Raw genomic sequence first — 14380 nt, forward strand, 5'->3', positions numbered from 1 at the left:
GCTGCCTCCGCCGGGGATCCGGGGACGGGGCTTGGGGAGGAGCTTTTGGGCAGAGATGGGGATGTGGGATTGGGGACAGAGAGAGGGAACTGGAATGGGGACAGGAATGGGGACAGCGGGAGAGAGGGATGGGGATGGGGACAGGCACTGACATGGGGACGGGAACAGGGACAGGAACTGGTGCCCCTGGTGCGTCCAGCTCTGTGGTGCCCCTGGAGAAGGCAGGACAAGGTGGTGGCACTGCCACTGCTGTCACCACCGTCCAGGACCCCCAGGATGGAGGGGCCAGTCGAGATGAGCCCCCCCCAGCCATGGGAACAGCACGGGTGGCACCGCCCGGGTCACCCGCGTGGTGAGGGGCTGGTGGCACCGCCCGGGGGGTTCCTCGCTTCCCACCCCCCGCACAGCCCTCGAGCGCCAGGTGACACCGTGGAAGAGACCAGGGGACAGCAGAGGGGCTGCTGTCACCGCTCTGGCACAGTGACACGAGATGCCCACGCAGGGGGGCACAGGATGGCACGGGCGGGGGGACACGGATGACGCAGAGCCGGGTGACAGGATGCCGCCAAACACTTTTTGGGGGGGTTTCCTGAGGAAGGCAGAGCTGGGGGAGGTGTGAGACACAGCGGGGCACCCTCAGGGCCGGGGGGGCACGGCGGGGCCCCGCGCCCGCTCCTGCTGGTACAGGTTGTGCTGCGGCTCGGGGGGTGGCGGCTTTTTGGGGTCCCGCGTCGAGCTGGACACCACGTTCAGGTAAATGGCCTCGTCTGGGGGGACAGCGGCTTTTGGGGGTCATTCTGTCCGCCGGGACCCTCGGGGGACACACGGGGACGAGCAGGGGAGGTTTGGGGGCAGGTGGGCACGGGGGCGTTGGGGTGTGGGGGAAGGTGAGGGGTACTTGGGGAGGGGATCTGGGGAGGGGATACTTGGGGACAGCGTTACCTGCGCTCCGGCGACAGCAGCGGTAGCCGAGCAGGGCCATCCCCAGGAGAAGGGCGGTGCCCCCCAGGCTCCCCACGAGCCCCCAGAGCAGCGCTGCAAGCGGAGCCAGCCGGGGTCACCCCGGGGGTCGCACGGGGGTGCCGGGCTGGAGGGGACAGCAGGGACAGCAGGGACAGCGGGGACACGATTACCTGCCTGATGTCCTCCGAGGGCTGCTGCCGTGAGGGGAAAGCGGTCAGAGCTGTCCCTGTCCCCGTCCGTGTCCCTGTCCCTGTCCCCTCTCCCCAGGAATCTCCTCCAGGGACCCCATCCGCCCTCAGTGACCCCCCCCAAGCCCCTCGGCCATGCCACCTCTGCTGTCCCCCTGTCCCCTCCGCTCGGAGCCGTCCCGGGGCAGTACCGGGGCAGTACCGGGGCAGTACCGGGCAGTAGCGAACAGTACCGGGCAGTACTGGGCAGTACCGGGGCAGTACTGGGGACGTACCGGGCAATACCGGGGCAGAACCGGGAGGTACCGGGCCCATACCGGGGGTGACGCGCAGCTCGGTGCCGTTGCCGGTGGCGGTGCCGTGCCGGGGGATCTCCAGGATCACTTGGCAGATGTAGCGGCCGCTGTCGTTCCCCCGGACCTGCGGGAGGCTGAGGGTGGCCCGGGGGGGGTGCCAGGCCAGCTGGACCCCGGGGGCACGGCGGGGACACGGGGACACGGCCGGGGGGGTGACAGAGGCCAGGCGGGTGGCGCAGAGCACCCCGAGCCCCCCGTCCCTCAGCCACTCCATGCGCAGCTGCACCCCGCTCTCGGCCCCCTCCACCCGGCACCCGAGGGTGGCCGTGTCACCCGCGGCCACCTGCAGCTCGTCCGGCTCCTGGATCACCCGCAGGGCTCCCGCTGTGGGGACATCACGGAGGGATGGGGTCCCCAGGACACCCGTGGGGCGGGGGATGGGGACACGGCAGGCTCGCTGACGTCCTGTGTCACCGCTGCCTCTGACCACACACCCCATCCTGTCCCCTGCCACTGTCACCTTCCTGTCCCCGCTCACGCTGTCTGCCCCCCCATCCCCATTTCCCCCATCCATCCCCCCCGCTGTACCCTGTCCCCCTGCCCCAGCCGTGTCACCCACCCTGTCCCCCTGCCCCAGCCGTGTCACCCACCATGTCCCCATGTCTGTCCCTCCCTGTGTGTCCTGTGCTGTCCCCACTGTCCCCCCAGCCAGCCTTGTCCCCCACTCACCTCCAAGGAGGGGGATGAGCACCCCGAGCCCCCACATCCCTGCTCCGGGGCCAGCCCAGCCGCCCCCTCCGAGGGGCTGCGTCCCCAGCGGGTCCCAGTCCCGACGCTGTCCCTGTCCCCACGCTGTCCCTGTCCCCACGGCGCCGCTGTCCCCAAAGCCTCCCGGCCCTCTGCCACCCGCGCCAGCTGACAGCGACGCTGTGGCTTCCTGTGCTGCAGGGGAGGTGACAGGGACAGAGACGGGGAGCAGAGCGGGGGCAGAGATGGGGGCGTGGTGGGGGGTTTGGGGTGGGGATTTGGGCAGGGATGGGGACAGGGCTGGGGACAGGGATGGGGACAGAGATTTAGGACAGGGATTTGGGACACCGACTGGAGCGAGGACAGGTGACAGCACCTCCTTAGCTCCTCTTTGATCCTGGATCCACTGCAGCCTGCGGAGGAGGCCTGGAGCGGGGGGACCCCTCCTGCCCCCCAGCAGGGAGGGTGGGGTCCTGGACTGGGACCCCCCCACTCAGTATGACAGTGTGGCAGTGTGGCAGTGTGGCACTGTCCCCACCCCGCGAGGTGACAATGTCCCCTCGCTCCCAGCCCTGGCCCGGCGCGCCCCAACCCCGGGGGTCTCACACCCCCCACCCGAACTACAACTCCCGGCATGCCGCGGGGCGGGGGCGGGGCCGGGCGGGGGCGGGGCCGGCCGGGGGGCGGGGCGGGGGCGCCGCTCCCCCTTTGTTGGTGTCGGCGGGGCCGAGAGCGGCGGGGCCGGCCCGGAATGGGCGACCAGGTACGGCCCGCACCGCCCGGGAACCCCCGGGACACCGGGGGCTGCGGCGGGAGCGGGGAGAGCGGATGGAGCCGGGGGGGCGGCGGGGATGGAGGATGGAGTGAGGAGAGTGCGGGGAGGGAGGGAGGAGGGAAGGAGGGATGAGGAAGGAGAGATGAAGGAAGGAGGGGCGGAGGGATGGAGGAAGGAGTGATGGAGGCAGCGGGGATGGATGGGAGAGGGAGAGAAGCAGGAGGGATGGAGGAAGTGAGGATGGAGGGATGGGAGGGAGGGAGAAGGAGGAGGAGCAGAGGGATGGAGAAGGAGGGATGAGCGCGCAGGTGTGGAGGATGGAGGGGTGAGGGGTTCGGCACGGCACCGGGCAGAGGGAGGGGAGCAGGGCTGGCACTCTCACTCACACTCACACTCACACACTCACACTCACACACTCACACTCACACTCACACTCACATTGCCAAGTCATCGCGGCCTGGCACGGCCCAGCACGGCCTGGCACGGCCCAGCACGGCCCAGCACGGCCTGGCAGGGCGGGGCCGGGCCCGGGGGCTCGGGGGGCCGCGGGCACTGACGGGCAGCGCAGGGCGCCGGGCAGGAGTCTCTGCGCAAGATCATCACCACCCTCGCCGTGAAGAATGAGGAGATCCAGAACTTCATCTACTCCCTCAAGCAGATGGTGCAGAACGTGGAGGTACCGGCCCCCCCCCCCCCGCCCCGCCGGGCCGGCCCCCGCGCCAGGCCCCGCTGAGCCCCGCTCTGTGCCCAGGCCAACTCGGCGCGGGCGCAGCAGGACCTGGAGGCCGAGTTCCAGTCTCTGTACGCGCTGCTGGACGAGCTCAAGGAGGACATGGTGATGAAGATCAAGCAGGAGCGCGCCAGCCGCACCTACGAGCTGCAGGTGAGCCCAGGGACCCCTGCCTGGCATTGTCCCTGTGCCAGCACTGCCCCTGTGCCCAGCACTGTCCCTGTGCCAGCACTGCCCCTGTGCCCAGCACTGTCCCCCTGCCCAGCACTGCCCCTGTGCCCAGCACTGCCCCTGTGCCCAGCACTGCCCCTGTGCCCAGCACTGTCCCTGTGCCTATCACTGTCCCTGTGCACAGCACTGCCCCCTGCCCAGCACTGCCCCTGTGCCCAGCACTGCCCCCTGCCCAGCACTGCCCTCCTGCCCAGCATTGCCCCCGTTCCCAGCACTGCCCCCTGCCCAGCACTGCCCCCCTGCCCAGCACTGCCCCTGTGCCCAGCACTGCCCCCTGCCCAGCACTGCCCCCCTGCCCAGCACTGCCCCTGTGCCCAGCACTGTCCCCTGCCCAGCATTGCCCCTGTTTCCAGCACTGTCCCTGTGCCCAGCACTGCCCCTGTGCCCTCCCTGCCAGGCCCAGCTCGTGGCGTGCTCCAAGGCCCTGGAGAGCTCTGAGGAGCTGCTGGAGGCGGCCAACCAGGCCCTGGGCACGGCCAACCACCACGACTTCTCCCAGGTGGGTCCCTGTGTGCCAGGGGTGGCCCTGCCTGGCTGTGCCACGCTGGGGGTGTCCTGACCCCCCCTTGCCACTCGCTCGATGCCACCTCAGGCCGGGCACCCTTTTCTGTCTGTGCTGGGGCCACGCTGGGCTGGCTGTGCCTGCTGTGGGGCTGGGGGGGAGCGCAGACCCCGGGGTGCCCCCAGTGCCCCCAGTGCCAGAGGGGCACCGTGGCGGGGACACGGGGGCACTGGGGGGACATGGAGTGCTGTGCCAGGCAGGTGCTGCGCCATGTGTGCCACTGTGGGATGCTGTGGGATGCTCTGGGATGTAGGGATGCCCTGGGTGTGGGATGCAGGGATGCTCTGGGATTCCGTGGGATGCAGGGATGCTCTGGGATATTCTGGGATGCAGGGATGCTGTGGGATTCTGTGGGATGCAGGGATGCTCCGGGATGCAGGGATGCTGTGGGATGTAGGGATGCTCTGGGATGCTCTGGGATGCAGGGATGCTCTGGGATGCAGGAATGCTCTGGGATGCAGGGATGCTCTGGGATGCAGGGATGCAGGAATGCCTGGGATGTTCTGGGATACAGGGATGCTCTGGGATTCTGTGGGATGCAGGATTGCTCTGGGATGCTGTGGGATGCAGGGATGCTGTCCTGCTGGGTGCCACAGCTGGTACAGGTCCTGCATGTGCCCCCCTGTGCCCGGCTCTGCTGCCTCACTGCTGCTTTTCTCCTCCTCTTTCCCTCTGCGCTCACAAGGCGGCCAAACAGATCAAGGATAGGTACGGCCCCCCTGAGCCCCCCACCCACTAACCCCATCCTCCTCCTCCTCCTCCTCCTCTTCCCAGCCAGGGCCCCACGGGGGGTGGTCCCGAGGGTGCAGGGGTGGCCCTGTGGGTGCAGGGGTGGCCCTGTGGGTGCAGGGGTGGCTGTGCCCACCCTCCCCAGGGCCGTGCAGGGTGGGTGGGTGCCCAGCCCCGCTGAGCTCTGTCCCTGTCCTGGCACAGCGTGACCATGGCTCCGGCCTTCCGCCTGTCGCTCAAGGCCAAGGTCAGCGATAACATGAGCCACCTGATGGTGGATTTCGCCCAGGAGCGGCGCCTGCTGCAGGCCCTGACCTTCCTGCCAGGTACTGCCAGGCCAGGGGGGCACGGGGGGACAGGCCAGGCCCCTGGGGTGCCTCCCCAGAGGGGCAGGAAGGTGCCAGGGATGGCTGGAGGGACGAGGGGTTTGGATGCTGTGCCCAGGGGGGCAGTGGGGCCGTGCTGGGGGTCTCTGGGTGCCGTGCGTGAGATCCCATGGGTGCCATGCCTGAGGTCTGGGATCTGTGGGAGCCCTGGGGGTGCTGGGGAAGCCCTGTGTGGCAGGGAGGGGGGACACTGGCACGGCTGCTCCTGCGGGCAGTGCCCAGCGCCCCCGAGATCGACCTGGCCGAGTCGCTGGTGGCCGATAACTGTGTGACCCTGGCCTGGAGGATGCCCGACGAGGACAGCAAGATCGACCACTACGTGCTGGAGTATCGCAGGACCAACTTCGAGGGGCCCCCCCGGGCCAAGGAGGACCAGCCCTGGATGGTCATCGAGGGCATCAAGGGCACTGAGTACACCCTGACTGGTGAGGGCACAGCTCTGGGGCTGTCCCAGGCTCTGCAGGGGACAGGGGGTGGCAGTGCCCCTCGCTGTGACCCCGCTGTGCCCGCAGGGCTGAAGTTTGACATGAAGTACATGAACTTTCGGGTGCGGGCGTGTAACAAGGCGGTGGCGGGCGAGTTCTCGGAGCCAGTCACTCTGGAGACCAGAGGTGGGTGCTGGGGGTGGCAGTGCCCGTGTCCCCCCCGTGCCAGCCCTGTGGGGTGGTGGCCAGGCAGGGAGGGCCGGGGCTGTGCTGACAGGAGCTGTCCCCAGCCTTCATGTTCCGGCTGGACGCCAGCACGTGCCACCAGAACCTGCGGGTGGAGGAGCTGAGCGTGGAGTGGGACGCCACGGGAGGGAAGGTGCAGGACGTCAAGGCCCGAGAGAAGGATGGCAAGAGCAGGACGGCCTCCCCTGCCAACTCCCCTGCCAGGTAACGCCCCCCCCGGGCCCCTGGCACGGCCCCTGTGCCTGGCAGTGCCAACCTGCCCTGTCCCCCTGTGCAGGGTGGTGCAGTCGCCCAAGAGGATGTCCCTGGGCCGAGGGGGCCGAGACCGGTTCACAGCCGAGTCCTACACGGTGCTGGGTGAGAGGAGGGGACACCCGGGGGTGAGAGGGGACACCTGGGGTCAGAGGGGTCACCTGGGGTGAGAGGGGACACCTGGGGTGAGAGGGGACACCCGAGGGTGAGAGGGGACACCCAGGGTGAGAGGGGACACCTGGGGTGAGAGGGGACACCTGGGGTGAGAGGGGACACCCGAGGGTGAGAGGGGACACCTGGGGTGAGAGGGGACACCTGGGGTGAGAAGGAGCCTAGGGCACCCAGGGCTGAGGAGGGGGCACCCGGGAGTGGGGGTGAGGTGGGGGCATGGAGGGCAGAGGGCACAGGGGGTGATGCAGGGACAGGGGTACCCCTGGCAGGGTGGCACAGGGGTGTGATGTCAGGGACACAGGGCACTCCTGGCAGGGTGGCACAGGGCACAGGGGGTGATGCAGGGACAGGGGTACCCCTGGCAGAGTGGCACAGGGCACAGGGGGTGATGCAGGGACAGGGGACACCCCTGGCAGAGTGGCACAGTGGGGTAATGTCAGGGACACGGGACACTCCTGGCAGGGTGGCACAGGGCACAGGGGGTGATGCAGGGACAGGGGACACCTCTGGCAGAGTGGCACAGGGCACAGGGGGTGATGCAGGGACAGGGGTACCCCTGGCAGAGTGGCACAGGGGGGTGACGTCAGGGACACGGGACACTCCTGGCAGGGTGGCACAGGGGGTGGTGCAGGGGGCAGGGGACACCCCTGGCACGGTGGCACAGGGCAGGGCTCGCCGTGGGTGCCCCGGGCAGAGCCGTGCCCGTGCCCCAGGGGACACGCTGATCGACGGCGACGAGCACTACTGGGAGGTGCGGTACGACCGCGACAGCAAAGCCTTCGGCGTGGGCGTGGCCTACCGCAGCCTGGGCAAGTTCGACCAGCTGGGCAAGACCCCGGCGTCCTGGTGCCTGCACCTCAACAACTGGCTGCAGGTCAGCTTCAGCGCCAAGCACAACAACAAGGCCAAGGCGCTGGACGTGCCCGTGCCCGACTGCATCGGCGTGCACTGCAACTTCCACGAAGGTGGGATGGGATGGGATGGGATGGGATACAGGGATGGGATACAGGGATGGGATGGGATGGGATGGGATGGGATGGGATGGGATGGGATGGGATGGGATGGGATGGGATGGGATGGGATGGGATGGGATGGGATGGGATTTGGGGATGGGATGGGGATGGGATGGGGATGGCACCTCCATGGGCATTGGCACCTCCATGGGCACCAGTGTGGGCATTGCCACTGTGGCCTAGAAAGGCATCACCATCATCCAAAGCATCACCACTATGGGCATTGTCACCATCATGGTCATTGTCACCTCCATGGGCACCTCATGGCCATTGTCACCACTATGGGCATTGTCACCATCATGGCCATTGTCACCACCATGGCTTTTGTCACCTCCATGGGCACCAGCCTGTCCATACTCCAGCACAGACACCAGCATCCACCATTGTCACCACCACAGGCACTGTCACCCCCGCTGGGGCTGTGCCACCCCCGTGCCCACCTGTGCCCACCTGTGCCCCCTCCCCCAGGTTTCCTGTCCTTCTACAACGCCCGCACCAAGCAGCTGCTCCACACCTTCAAGGCCAAGTTCTCACAGCCGGTGCTGCCAGCCTTCATGGTAAGGGGGGTCAGGGCTGGGGGCTCTGGGGGCGCTGCCAGCGCTGGGTGCAGCCCCCTGAGCCCCCCCCGTGTCCCCAGGTGTGGTGTGGCAGCTTCCAGGTGACATCAGGCCTGCAGGTGCCCAGCGCCGTGCGGTGCCTGCAGAAGAGGAACAGCACAGCCAGCAGCTCCAGCCTGCCCTGAGCCCCCGGGCACAGCACTGAATGTACCCTGCCCCTGGCACCCCAGCCTGCCCTGCAGGGCTCTGCCACCCCCGGGGCACCCCCAGCCTGCCCTGCAGAGCTCTGCCACCCCCTGGCACCCCCAGCCTGCCCTGCAGGGCTCTGCCACCCCCTGGGGCACCCCCAGCACTGCCCTGCAGGGCTCTGCCACCCCGGGGCACCCCCAGCCTGCCCTGCAGGGCTCTGCCACCCCCTGGCACCCCCAGCCTGCCCTGCAGGGCTCTGCCACCCCCTGGCACCCCCAGTGCTGCCCTGCAGAGCTCTGCCACCCCCTGGCACCCCAGCCTGCCCTGCAGGGCTCTGCCACCCCAGGGCACCCCCAGCACTGCCCTGCAGGGCTCTACCACCCTTGGGGCACCCCCAGCCTGCCCTGCAGGGCTCTGGCACCCCGGGGCACCCCCAGTGCTGCCCTGCAGGGCTCTGCCACCCCCAGCCTGCCCTGCAGGGCTCTGCCACCCCCTGGCACCCCCAGTGCTGCCCTGCAGGGCTCTGCCACCCCCTGGCACCCCAGCACTGCCCTGCAGGGCTCTGCCACCCCCTGGCACCCCCAGTGCTGCCCTGCAGGGCTCTGCCACCCCCAGGGCACCCCCAGCACTGCCCTGCAGGGCTCTGCCACCCCCTGGCACCCCCAGCCTGCCCTGCAGGGCTCTGCCACCCCCAGGGCACCCCCAGTGCTGCCCTGCAGGGCTCTGGCACCCCCTGGCACCCCCAGCCTGCCCTGCAGGGCTCTGCCACCCCCAGGGCACCCCCAGTGCTGCCCTGCAGGGCTCTGGCACCCCCTGGCACCCCCAGTGCTGCCCTGCAGGGCTCTGGCACCCCCTGGCACCCCCAGCCTGCCCTGCAGGGCTCTGCCACCCCCTGGCACCCCAGCCTGCCCTGCAGGGCTCTGCCACCCCCTGGCACCCCCAGCCTGCCCTGCAGGGCTCTGGCACCCCCAGCCTGCCCTGCAGGGCTCTGGCACCCCCAGCCTGCCCTGCAGGGCTCTGCCACCCCCTGGCACCCCAGCACTGCCCTGCAGGGCTCTGCCACCCCCTGGCACCCCCAGTGCTGCCCTGCAGGGCTCTGCCACCCCCAGGGCACCCCCAGCACTGCCCTGCAGGGCTCTGCCACCCCCTGGCACCCCCAGCACTGCCCTGCAGGGCTCTGCCACCCCCAGGGCACCCCCAGTGCTGCCCTGCAGGGCTCTGCCACCCCGGGGCACCCCCAGCCTGCCCTGCAGGGCTCTGCCACCCCCAGGGCACCCCCAGTGCTGCCCTGCAGGGCTCTGCCACCCCGGGGCACCCCCAGCACTGCCCTGCAGGGCTCTGCCACCCCCTGGCACCCCCAGCCTGCCCTGCAGGGCTCTGGCACCCCCTGGCACCCCCAGCACTGCCCTGCAGGGCTCTGGCACCCCCTGGCACCCCCAGTGCTGCCCTGCAGGGCTCTGGCACCCCCAGGGCACCCCCAGCCTGCCCTGCAGGGCTCTGCCAGCCCCGGGGCACCCCCAGCCCCCCCACTCCGTGCCCCCCGTGTCGCCGGGGCTCGTTGCCCCCCCAGCACCGAGAGCTGCTTCTGGCCTGGAGAATAAATTGGGATGTAGGTGTGATGTGGGCGTGGATGGGGCACGGGGGGAGTTTGGGGTGCCTGTGACACCCCCACGGCGCCAGGGGCAGGAAGGGGCTGGGTGGGCTCTGGGTTCTTTATTCACAAACATGAGGGGGCTCCCCCCGCAGTGTCACCCCAGGGGACACTGGGCACGGCTGTCCCTGAGGGTGAGGGGGGTCCTGGTGTCCCCACTGGCTGCTGGCACGAAGTGGGGAGCAGCAGGGCCCCCCCAGAGCGTCCCCATAAGTGCTTGAGCTGAGCCTGGTGCAGCCGCAGCTTCCTGTGCTGGTCCTTGTGCAGCTCGTGGGTCCTCCCTGTGCCGGGGTGGGGGTGAGACCCTGGCAGAGAATCCCCCTCCCCCTGCCCCCCAGGAACCCCCCCGCTCCTCCCCACTGCCCCCCGAGCTGACAGCACCCGCTGTCCCCCCGCTGTGCCCCCCCTGTGCCTGGGGGGGTGACAGCGGGGCTCGGGGGTGGGGAGGGGTCGGGCTCAGTGCAGGGGTGCCCCCCCCGCCCCCGCCCCGTTCCCGCATCCCGAGCGGCCTCACCGGGGTCGTTCATGTACAGCTGCTCCTCGGGAACCAGCCCCAGACTCAGGGGTCTGCCGCTCCTCGGGGCCGGCCTGGGCGGGGGGGGCGCCTCCGCCGGGGAGGGGGGCACCGCCACCGGCACGAACTCTGGAGCAGAGCGGGGGGCGTCACGGGCACCCCCAGCCCCTCTGACCCCCCCCTCGACCCCTCTGATCCCCCCCCGACCCCTCTGACCCCCCCCTCGACCCCTCTGATCCCCCCCCGACCCCTCTGATCCCCCCCCCAGCCCCTCTGATCCCCCCCCCCCAAGGCTGAGACACCCCAGCAGCTCTGCCCCCCAAATCTCCAGACCCCCCCCAGTACCCCCAGACGCCCCTCCCTGCCCCCCTCAGCCTCCCGCAGCTGCTCCCGACCCCCGGTTCTGTCCGTGAGCCCCCCGAGCCCCCCAGGCCCGGAGCCCACCCAGGTGGGCGCTGTACTCGGGCTCCAGGGGCTGCAGGCTGCCCCTGCCGCTCCTCACGAAGAACTGCACCACGTCTGCCAGCGACGAGCAGCGATGCTGGGGGGACACGCGGCGTCACTCGGGGTCCCCCCCGCGCCCCCCGTTCCCTCCCCACCGCTCCAGGCCCGTGTGGGGGGTCCCACCCCCTTGGCTGCGGCTCTTTGGGGTGTCCTTGTCTCTTGGGGGTCCCAATTCCCAGGGATCCCAAACCTGAGGGGGTCCCTGTCCCTTCTTTCGGGGGTCCCACCCTTGGGTGTTCCCTGGGGGTGCCCAGCCCACAAGGTGCCAGTCCCTTGGGTGACCCCGAGGGTCCCACCCGGGGGGCTCAGGGGGGTGTCCGGGGTTGGGGTCCCTGTCCCCCGTGCCACTCACCGGGGTCTCCATGACGATGACATAACCCTGGGCCTCTTTCTTCACCTTGTAGTGCCTCAGCCACGCTGTCCTGTGGGGGCGGGGGCTGCCTCAGGGGCTGGGGACCCCCTGCCCGGGGGGGGTCACTCACACCCCGCGGGACATTCCCTCTGGGGCCACCCCCCAAGGGGTCACCCTCACCCTGGGAGCCCCCCCATCCATGGGGACCCTCACCCGGAGCCATCGCTGGCCCAGGGCCCCTCCCGGTTGGGGACACCCCGCCCCGAGGGGACAGATCCTCCCGGTTGGGGACACCCCGCCCCGGTGGGCGCCCCCGGTGTCCCCTGTCGCACCCGTCGAGCTGCTGGCGGATGGTGACCGAGAGCCCCTGGCCGTGTCCCCCCGGCCGCAGCAGGAGGTTCCCCCTGCCCGCGTTCCGCTCCAGCAGCCGCTCGGCCTCGGGACGCGTCACCTGGAAAAAGCAGCTGGGGACCCTGGGGACCCCCCCACTGTCACCATTGTCACCCGCAGCCCCGCCCCGTCACCGCCGGCCACGCTGGGCCACCCCCAGTGAGGATGGGGAACCCCCAGCCCCCGACTCACGGCTCACAGGAGCTGGGGGACACGGGTGTCACCGGGGACACGGAGCTGGGGGACACGGGTGTCACCACGGGTGTGAGCAGGGACACGGAGCGGGCAGGGGGCACAGGTGTGACCGAGGACACGGGTGTCACCACGGGTGTGACCGGCGACACGGATCTGGCAGAGGACACGGGTGTGACCGAGGACACGGGTGTCACCACGGGTGTGACCGGCGACACGGATCTGGCAGAGGACACGGGTGTGACCGAGGACACGGGTGTCACCACGGGTGTGACCGGCGACACGGATCTGGCAGGGGACACGGGTGTAACCGAGGACACGGGTGTCACCACGGGTGTGACCGGCGACACGGAGCTGGCAGAGGACACGGGTGTGACCGAGGACACGGGTGTCACCACGGGTGTGACCGGCGACACGGATCTGGCAGGGGACACGGGGGTGCCCCTGCGCTCCCGCTCCTCCCGCAGAGCCTCCAGGAGCTGCAGGTTGTGTCCGGGCAGCAGCGCCAGGTCCCGGGGCATCCTCATCTGCGGGGGACACGGGGTGGTGGCACTCGCGGGTCCCTGTCACCCCGGGACCCCCGGCAGCGCCCCGCGCCCACCTTGGCCATGGTGAGGATGAATCCTCGCCACATCTCCTGCGTCTCCCAGTTCTCCACCTGCCGGGGGACACAGGGACATGAGGGGGGCCCGTTCCCTGGCCCCTGTGTCCCCTCACAGGTCTCCACAGCCCCCTAAGCCTGGCCCCAAATCCCACAGCTCCCCATCCCTCTGCATCCCCTGTACCCCCAAGTCCTTCCCCCTCTGCCCCTCAGTGCCCAAATCCTGTCCCCACTCTATCCCTAAATACTTCCTTGTGCTCCCCAGTGCCCCCCTGCAGTCCCTGTCCCAAAACCCAGCCCCTGGAATCCCGGCCCCTCTGTACCCCACATCCCCCCCTCCCGGTACCCCCATTGCCCCCGGGTACCCCCAGCCCCCCGTGGCCGCCCCTCACCTTCATTGTCACCTGTTGTCCCTTCAGCCTGAGCACGAGAGCCCCGCCCTCGGCCTGCGCGGTCACCAGCTCGCCCAGGTCCAGCACCTCCAGGGGCTGGGGGCACCCAAGGGTGGGACCCCCGGCCCAGGGACACGAGCACGTCAGGACTCAGCCCCCCCGGGCCACCCCCACCCTCAGCTCGGTGTCCCCTGAAGGTCCCATCCCCGGGGGTTTATGGGGAGGGGTCCCCAGTCCTGGGGGGTTTCACCAAAGAGGTCCCAGCTCGTGGAGGGGGGCGCAGGGGTCCCGCCCTGAGGGGTCCCATGGGGGTCCGAGCCGGGACAGCCCGTGAGGGGTCCCGGCCCCGGGAATCCTGCCCGGAGGAGCCCCCGTACCTCCTGCTCCTGGGGCATCCTGTAGAAGGCGAGTTTGGGCCCCCGCAGCCCGGCCCAGACCCTCTGGTAGCCCTGCGGGGAGGGACTGGCTCAGCTCCGCACCGGCACCGGGAACCGGGCACCGGGAACCGAGAACCGGCACCAGGAACAGGGAACCGGCACCAGGAACAGGGAACCGGCACCGGGCTCCGCGGGGAGCACACCCGGTGGCCCCGGGCGGCAGAGGGGACACGGAGAGTCGGTCCCGGGGGTGACAGCGCCTGGAAGTGCCGGGAGCGGTCCCGGGAACAGGTCCTGGGTACCCGAGGGTCGCTCCTGGCGCCCGGTCCCGGGGACTCCCCGGTATGGGTGCTGGGCGTGCCGGTGATGGGTCCCGGGGTGCCGGTGTCGGTCCCGGGGTGCCGGTGTCGGTCCCGGCGGTGTCGCCCACCTGATCCAGCGGCCCCCGTTTGTTCACGAAGCCCTCGTAGTAGTGTCGGGCCCGGGGTCGGATCCCCCGGGGCAGCGGCACCGGCCGCTCCATCTCCGCCGCCGCTCAGGAACCGCCGCAGTTCCCGGCACGGCCCCGCCCGGCCGGGGCGAAGGGCGGCGGGCGGGATCCCGGCCGGGCCGGGGCATCCCCGGAGCGGGGCTGAGCCCCCGGGTCCCTCCCTTCGGAAACAGCAGGTGCGGGGCTGAGCCCCGAACAGGCTCCGGTTCCCGTTCCCGTTCCCGCTCCCGTTCGCTTTCCCGCTCCCGCTCCCGGTGTCCCCCGTGCCCCTCCCCGGGGCTCAGTGCGGCGGGCAGGGGGGTCCCCGCGGGGCGGGGTCGGTGTCCCGGAGCGGGGCTGAGCCCCCGTGTCCCCGCCCGGTGTGGCAGGTGCGGGGGCGACCCCAGCGGGTTCCCGCCTGTCCCCCTGCCCGGTTCCGGTGCCGGTGTCCCCCCCCTCCCGGGGCCGGGGCGAGGGG

The 14380-nt window shown here is 70.6% G+C and overlaps 3 protein-coding genes across 9 annotated transcripts; 1 reads left to right on the forward strand and 2 right to left on the reverse strand.

The window, feature by feature from the left end:
• Positions 1–567: 567 nt before the first annotated feature.
• On the reverse strand, positions 568–2452 carry LOC130264322 (natural cytotoxicity triggering receptor 3-like). Of its 5 annotated transcripts, XM_056512400.1 has the most exons (5): positions 2177–2452; positions 1427–1831; positions 1134–1157; positions 943–1035; positions 568–767 (listed from the first exon to the last, which is right to left on the reverse strand). In XM_056512400.1, the coding sequence occupies exons 1-5, from the start codon at positions 2211–2213 to the stop codon at positions 637–639; spliced, it is 690 nt and encodes a 229-aa protein (XP_056368375.1). In that variant the 5' UTR covers positions 2214–2452; the 3' UTR covers positions 568–636. The 5 variants fall into 5 exon arrangements, with proteins under 5 accessions (XP_056368375.1, XP_056368374.1, XP_056368373.1 ...); XM_056512399.1 differs by lacking the exon at positions 2177–2452 and having other exon boundaries at positions 1134–1154; positions 1469–1973; XM_056512398.1 differs by lacking the exon at positions 2177–2452 and having other exon boundaries at positions 1469–1973.
• A 64-nt stretch (positions 2453–2516) lies between these two features.
• Positions 2517–10073, forward strand: FSD1 (fibronectin type III and SPRY domain containing 1). Of its 3 annotated transcripts, none has more exons than XR_008842454.1 (14): positions 2517–2957; positions 3538–3645; positions 3721–3852; positions 4328–4429; positions 5178–5200; positions 5426–5547; positions 5823–6032; positions 6120–6218; positions 6323–6482; positions 6556–6635; positions 7415–7666; positions 8183–8271; positions 8352–8896; positions 9500–10073. XR_008842454.1 is itself a non-coding variant. In XM_056512386.1 (13 exons), the coding sequence occupies exons 1-13, from the start codon at positions 2829–2831 to the stop codon at positions 8454–8456; spliced, it is 1611 nt and encodes a 536-aa protein (XP_056368361.1). In that variant the 5' UTR covers positions 2517–2828; the 3' UTR covers positions 8457–10073. The 3 variants fall into 3 exon arrangements, 1 of the variants encoding a protein (XP_056368361.1); XR_008842455.1 differs by lacking the exon at positions 9500–10073 and having other exon boundaries at positions 8352–8738; positions 8818–9211; XM_056512386.1 differs by having other exon boundaries at positions 8352–10073.
• Positions 10074–10158: 85 nt separating this feature from the next.
• On the reverse strand, positions 10159–14059 carry STAP2 (signal transducing adaptor family member 2). Its single transcript, XM_056512391.1, has 10 exons — positions 13864–14059; positions 13434–13505; positions 13057–13152; positions 12665–12721; positions 12064–12590; positions 11814–11954; positions 11482–11551; positions 11070–11166; positions 10626–10754; positions 10159–10392 (listed from the first exon to the last, which is right to left on the reverse strand). Exons 1-10 carry the CDS (start codon positions 13954–13956, stop codon positions 10178–10180), a joined length of 1497 nt encoding a protein of 498 aa, XP_056368366.1. The 5' UTR covers positions 13957–14059; the 3' UTR covers positions 10159–10177.
• Between the last annotated feature and the right edge of the window lie 321 nt (positions 14060–14380).

This window comes from Oenanthe melanoleuca, chromosome 28 (genome assembly GCF_029582105.1).
Source record: "Oenanthe melanoleuca isolate GR-GAL-2019-014 chromosome 28, OMel1.0, whole genome shotgun sequence".
NCBI classification, from domain to species: domain Eukaryota; kingdom Metazoa; phylum Chordata; class Aves; order Passeriformes; family Muscicapidae; genus Oenanthe; species Oenanthe melanoleuca.

Bases quoted from the DNA above. Each gene is read 5' to 3' on its own strand.
- LOC130264322 (XM_056512396.1), bottom strand. From the start codon at position 1,946: ATGGGGTGTGTGGTCAGAGGCAGCGGTGACACAGGACGTCAGCGAGCC. The intron at 1,158-1,426 runs GTACGTCCCCAG...CCCTCACGGCAG, and splicing joins TTCTGCCCCGGTATTGCCCG to CAGCCCTCGGAGGACATCAG. The intron at 1,036-1,133 runs GTAATCGTGTCC...CTCCGCTTGCAG, and splicing joins CCTCGGAGGACATCAGGCAG to CGCTGCTCTGGGGGCTCGTG.
- FSD1 (XM_056512386.1), top strand. From the start codon at position 2,829: ATGCCGCGGGGCGGGGGCGGGGCCGGGCGGGGGCGGGGCCGGCCGGGG. The intron at 3,853-4,327 runs GTGAGCCCAGGG...CCTCCCTGCCAG, and splicing joins GCCGCACCTACGAGCTGCAG to GCCCAGCTCGTGGCGTGCTC. The intron at 6,483-6,555 runs GTAACGCCCCCC...CCCCCTGTGCAG, and splicing joins CCTGCCAACTCCCCTGCCAG to GGTGGTGCAGTCGCCCAAGA.
- STAP2 (XM_056512391.1), bottom strand. From the start codon at position 13,956: ATGGAGCGGCCGGTGCCGCTGCCCCGGGGGATCCGACCCCGGGCCCGA. The intron at 11,955-12,063 runs GTGAGTCGGGGG...GGGGGTCCCCAG, and splicing joins TCCCCCAGCTCCTGTGAGCC to GGTCCCCAGCTGCTTTTTCC. The intron at 10,755-11,069 runs GTGGGCTCCGGG...GCTCTGCTCCAG, and splicing joins CGAGTACAGCGCCCACCTGG to AGTTCGTGCCGGTGGCGGTG.